Here is a 6,000-nt window from a genome sequence, read left to right as displayed (position 1 = left end):
AAATGAAGAAAATAATGGTTACAGATTTTCCAAATGGTAGCTTTTATTAGCAAATGTGAACTTCCTTTTCATGTTAATGCATTAGCATAGCAAAAACACCACCAAAAACATGCACCTGGCAAAGACCAGCCTCCGCACTTCTAGTTTCCAAATGCCTGGGATTAAAGTCATTAATTGCGTCTTAAATGAATAAATTTTTGAGACAGTTTTAGTATTTAAAAAGTAAGAAAATGCAATGATTAACTTTTGGAGGTTTGTTTCTTTCTATGAATTGTTTTATCCCAGTATTTAAGAGATAGTCTCCTATGCCAGATCATTTGAAATCTGCTCTATCACTTATTAGCTATGTTACCTCAAGCAAATTTCTTAGTCGTCCTGTCCTTGCTCAGGTTCACCATTCATGAAATGGAGAGAATAAGAATATGTATCTGGAAGTCCTGGTCTAATAGCTTGGTTGGTATGAGCATCGTCCTGGAGTGCAGAGGTTGCCAGGTTCGATCACCTGGTTCGATATTCCTGTTTCTCTCTCAAAGTAAATAAACAAACAAATAAATAATAAAAGAATATGTATCTGGGGTTAGTATATAAGATTAATAATAGCGCTAGTAAAAAGGATTTACAACTTACTAGAAACATACTACAGAATAGTGCCAGCATGTAGTCAAGGCTTAATAAACATTAGCTACTGCTACTGCTATTATTATTTTCTTCTTGAAATTGCATAGTCCGTGTCAACTTTCTATATATATTCAACAATGCAACAATGATGAACTGCAGAAGTAAACATGTGATACAGACTAGATCTCTGGCGTTTCAGACTTATTTTTAACTATAAGATTAGTATGTACTGTTATTGTGAAATCTGTTTACTGGTAAGGTTTACTAAACAGCTGTTATATTACAAAGAAGCTATTTTGTGTGCACTGTGCAATGTGAAGGACCAGGGGGAGAGATTGATGAGTTTGAAAGGTCCCTCACTCTCTCACTCTGAGTAACAGAAAAGTGAATGGCTTCCAAAGGTGCATTGCAGCTAGCACCATCTTTATAGTACCTGCGAAAGGCAACAGAGTATTCTGAAGCATTTCAAAAGGTTTTAAGAAAGGAAAATTATAAGAACTAATTTGATTTTAACAACAACAGGAAAGACTAGACAGTATGATCTATGACCACAGAGATCACATTGATCTTGTTCTCTGTGTTGTCCTCATGCATCTAACACAGAGTAGGTGCTTTATCAGTGATTCATGAAATAACTGAATAAGTATTTCTAAGAATCATTGCTATTGCAATCTATAAGTGACAACTAGGTCACCTTACATGCATCCTTGATGTTTAGGTACACTCCAAACACACTGGATTTCCAAAGAAGAAAGTGTTCAAACCATAGTACTGGAAACAAAATAGCAAACTGTTTTCTCTTTTCCCCTCCCCATCCCAGAATGTTATCTGCAGAAGAGGAAATAAAAAAAAAATGCTTCCAGAGTATTTCTTTTTCAAAACCCAGTCTTCAAGGCTGAGAATGACATATTTCTATTTATTAAGCAAATTTAAAAACTCAAAAAAAAAAACCCTCAGAAGATTATTATGGAGCTTATGCATGTAAACACTTATATTGTATTCCAGATATACCATGTTTCCAGATTTAGCTGTCAAAACAATCGAGGGACTTAAAAATTTATATAAAACTAACAATAGTTTTGGTTAACTTACTGGTTATACCAACAGAAAGAGGTTAGGAACAGTTCCTATTTCACTTTCCCATTTATGTTAGAAGTCTAACACCCATTAACACTATCAATATTTTGCAAAATGTTTTTTTGTCTTTTGTTTGTCCTTCCTTCTTTACTCTTTTGTATTATTGGTAAAACATCTAATGTAACATAGTGTTACAGAGCTGCTTGAGCTGTGGAAGAGTTAGTAGGCAGGTATTACAATTCACTGTAGCTGTAATAGAGGGTAATGTCACTTTAAGACATGTGATACTTTACAGAGGAGGGATGTATTGAAACAGACTACTGCTACTTACAGCACCGTATAGCAGTCCAGCTCCTACATTTCGCTGCCTTCCTCTGCTCCGAATGCACTGGAGAGGGGATGGTCCGTCATTAACTATAAACTGATTCTCATCAGGAAACTGCACGTTATCTCACCATCACTTCAAAGGTCTCGTCAGGCAGAGGTGACGCCAGGGGATGATTTAAAGGTGAAAATGACAAGGTTTCCACCCCTCAAACCTTGGCTTCTTTTCTGACGATACAGTCTAAATGAACTGATGTCTCCTTTATTGTGGAAATAACATCAGAAGAGAAAAACATATTTTTCTAAAATCCTGATAAAGAAGATTATCGGGAAGCTCTCTTTAAAAAAATCTTGAACTGTGGCACAGATGGATTTTAGAAAGTGTTAGAGCTTTCCAATGAACACTAATAGTGTATTCTGCTCTTGGCTGGATTTTTCAGGTAAGAAGTCTCTTTTAAGGATTTAAGATTTAGAAATCAGATTTGTAACCTATTCAGTCATCTCTAGAGAACGATGTAAGGTTGGGTGCATTATTCGGGGAAAAAACACCCATTAACATCGAAACAACCTCTTAGTAAGAGAGTGAGCAATGGGAGCAATATGCAGGAACCTTAGAAGTAATGCTGAAAATTAAAGAAAGTTAAAAGAATGAAAGTAAAAGTAGAAAAATCTGCAAAGGTCAAATCACAGCAATCTTTTTGAGTGCTAAGATCATGTGGGTGACCAAATGAGTGAGAGAAAACCAGTATTGAGTAACTGTTAAGTTTTAATTGTGGTAAGCTTTTTCTAAGTTTAGATTAATTCCTAGTGCATTTTAACTGAAATTCACAAGCAGTCAATGCATGCCACTGTCACCTCTGTTTTGTCTTTCTGTCATTTTCAGGGTATTAAAAAAAAGGCTCCAAAATGCATTCATTCAGAATTCACAGGAGGGGCGGGCGTTGCTATTTATCTACTGAAGAGAATGCATCTATGCTGTACTGATAGTTCTGAAGACAATGAGTTTAAATCTGGTATATACAAAAGTAAACAGTGGGCAGGGAAACTAATTATAAAGTGAATGGCCCATCTGAATCGCAGACTGGGGCATGAGAAGCACCATGCTGTTGAAAATAATGTTTTCTTACTTTGAACTTAATTATGGTTGTCACCATTTGCCTATTACCAGTCTTAAACCCTTCTCAAAGACTACATTTCTCTCCCCAAACCCATAAATTATCTTCTATTATGTCTCTGTGTGTGTATATACATGCATACACATACATTTGCTTTCTGAACATTACAGTTTTTAAAGAGTACAACTTTCCATGAATAAAGGAATCCCAAATGGAGGTCACTAGTGGGTTTTAAATGTCTAGTTGAAATACTTGAAGTGTGTCATTTGACAGTGAAGTAATTTAAAAAGAAAGAAAGAAGAAAAAAAAGAAAGAACCAAGATTGGTTCCAAAGCTTGCTCTAAGAGGAAAGCATATACTTAACTCGATTCCTGTACAGAAAATGCTTCCATATCACTGGCTGAGTAAGAATGATATTTCAAGTTGATTAATTTGGCAATATAAAATGCAGCATAAGGTGTTGTTTGAGAAATTGGACAATAAGTAGGTAGCGCAGCTGAGCCTTTGTAGCTCCGAAATATTTATAGGTGCAGATAAGGCTGTCAAAGTTTCAGCACCTGCAAAAAGGTGTACATTCATCCATAAATACATACACCACCTGTATATGCATATTCATCAACACTATACAACAAATGCCATTTAAGGATCTTAGGAGGCAAAGCAATATTGTAAATTATGCTTGCTTTATAACAGAAACATAGATCTTGCCTCTGAAACTCATTCTGGCTGAAGACAATTCCTTCTGATTTTAAGTCCAGCCAAAAAGACTGATTCTATCAGGAAATTACAACATGCCTTAGAAAAAAGATTACTTAGTTTAGAAGATAGCATAGTGATTAAAAATTCATGACTGTAGAATTAAAAAAAAAAAAAAAGAATCCACTCTTTCGTTTCAGGCTTATGTCAGACTTGCAATGAAGTAAGCAGGAACAGGAGTATGCAGCTTTTCAATGCCTGGAATGCCTATAACTTAAAGATCAACATGTAAAACAGGAGGCTTAGTTAGGATACTATATTTCAAACTGCCTAAACCATAGACAAACTTTAATTTATTTTTGAAGTTTGGCAATCTTTGGAGTTAGGTTTTGCAGAATTTCAAAAATGAATTCATGATTTTCTGGAAAGCACTTTCCTTCAATGCCACTTCACAGCATGACCTCTGCTGGGTCATTTTTGTTTCCTAGTAGCAAAGGGCCATGGTGTCTGACCCCCCTTCTCTCATCAGTACAACTGACTGAGCTGGGGGCTTGAAGCTGGGGTTAATCCTGTCTAATGTTTTCTTTAGAGGATGGCTATGGTCTCTGCGATGTCCTGGGTCCTGTATTTGTGGATAAGTGCCTGTGCATTGCTACTCTGCCATGGAGCCCTTCAACACACTTTTCAGCAGCACCACCTGCACAGACCAGGTAAGCTGGGTGGTGGTCTCCGCAGCCTCCATCCCGTCTCACTGCCGGCTCCTTAGCAGATGGTCGATGGCAAGTGAGAGAAACTGCTATAGTCTGGGCAGCTTGCCTCTGAATTCCAAGTCATATTGTTGGCTGGATGCTTTGGGGGAAAAGAAGGGGGTTTGCTAAAATGACTTGGAAGTATTTCTATTAACTTCTCAAAAATGGGATTTTCTCTGAGTCACCCCCCACCTTCCATACATACATAAAAAGAAGTCGTTTATTTTTGGATAAGTTGGCCAAAAGTGAAATATTTTATAAATGGTGGGATAATTTTCAAGACTTGAGAATTTTTAGGAAGACAAAATATCTTTGTAGTTGACAATATAATGGGTATCTTGGGCGGCATTTTTATCTAGTGTAGTCGCTACTATATAATTTCAGTATTATGTGGCTAAGGTTTTGTGGGAACATTAGTAACCAAAATGGACTTTGGAAGTAGTTTGTTAGTGAAAAAGAAATAAAAAAGTAACTTACTATTGCTTCTCTGGTTTAATTTTCTTCTTTCCTGTGCCCCCTTGCTCACTTTCTGTTCTTGCAGTATGCTCCATGGCTTTTCTTTCTCTGCAGGTTCAGGGACAAGTTCCCTTTAGCTAATTTCCCCCCCACCCCTATATTGAATTTTGAGTCCTGGAAGCATTTTGCTTTCTTGTTCTTTCTATTCGAGGTATGTTTTCTACCCTTTCGTGGCCTCGCTCTGAAATCTGGATCGTTCTCTCCCCCTTTCCCCCGTTGCTTCTCCAGCTTTCTCGTTACCATTGTCTTGACCCGTCCTGTTCCTCGGAAAGATTTCCTTCCATTTTCTGTTTAGCTCCAGCCTTTGCATCCATTTACTCCACCTTCCACCGTCACCCTGCCGCCTCCACCCCCTCCCCCACCCCGCCAGGTCGGAGCTCCGGGGACCAGTTGCGCGCCCAGGCTCCGGATGCTCAGTTCTCAATCTCCCAGCCCTCCGTCCCCTTCTCCCAATCCCTGCTGGCCTCGCCTCTGCCCGGCTTCCCCCGCTGCGCAGTCCGGCGTCCACGCCTCTGTCTTTCTGGCTCCGTGGCCGCCCGGGCAACGATTCTGGGCACCGATCCTGGGCTTGCCCGCAGTCATCCGGCTACACCTGCCTGCCGGGGCGCTTCTTGCAGCCTCCGGGGCTTCACTTTCGGGCCGGGGCGCGGGCGCAGGCCGGGTCCTCCCGTGCGCCAGCTCGGTGGTCGCCGCGGGACGAGTGTAGGGGCGGCCTGAGATCGAGGCTGAGGCCGTGGGCTGCTTCTGGGCTTCAGCCACCCTCACGACCGTCACCCCGGGCGCTGGTGCCCCTGCAGGTGGGCCTGGATAGCGCTCTGCCGCGGGGCGCGCTGGCGTTTTTGCCGCGTATGTCTTGAGCCCGCAGCGGACATCGCCAAAAACTGAGGCTTCAGCGCCCACGTGGA

At 40.3% G+C, this 6,000-nt stretch overlaps 1 protein-coding gene across 1 annotated transcript in view; it reads left to right on the top strand.

Annotated features, from left to right (window-relative positions):
* Window positions 1–2,044: 2,044 nt before the first annotated feature.
* Window positions 2,045–6,000, top strand: part of TAFA1 (TAFA chemokine like family member 1) — a 608,302-nt gene continuing 604,346 nt past the window's right edge. The window contains exons 1-2 of the mRNA XM_066244831.1: window positions 2,045–2,459; window positions 4,420–4,540. Of these exons, the coding sequence (XP_066100928.1) occupies window positions 4,423–4,540 (118 nt within the window). The 5' untranslated portion in view covers window positions 2,045–2,459; window positions 4,420–4,422. The remainder of the gene's footprint in view (window positions 2,460–4,419; window positions 4,541–6,000) is intronic.

Source organism: Saccopteryx bilineata, chromosome 10, assembly GCF_036850765.1.
Source record: "Saccopteryx bilineata isolate mSacBil1 chromosome 10, mSacBil1_pri_phased_curated, whole genome shotgun sequence".
NCBI classification, from domain to species: domain Eukaryota; kingdom Metazoa; phylum Chordata; class Mammalia; order Chiroptera; family Emballonuridae; genus Saccopteryx; species Saccopteryx bilineata.
This window is presented reverse-complemented; position numbering and strand designations above follow the sequence as displayed.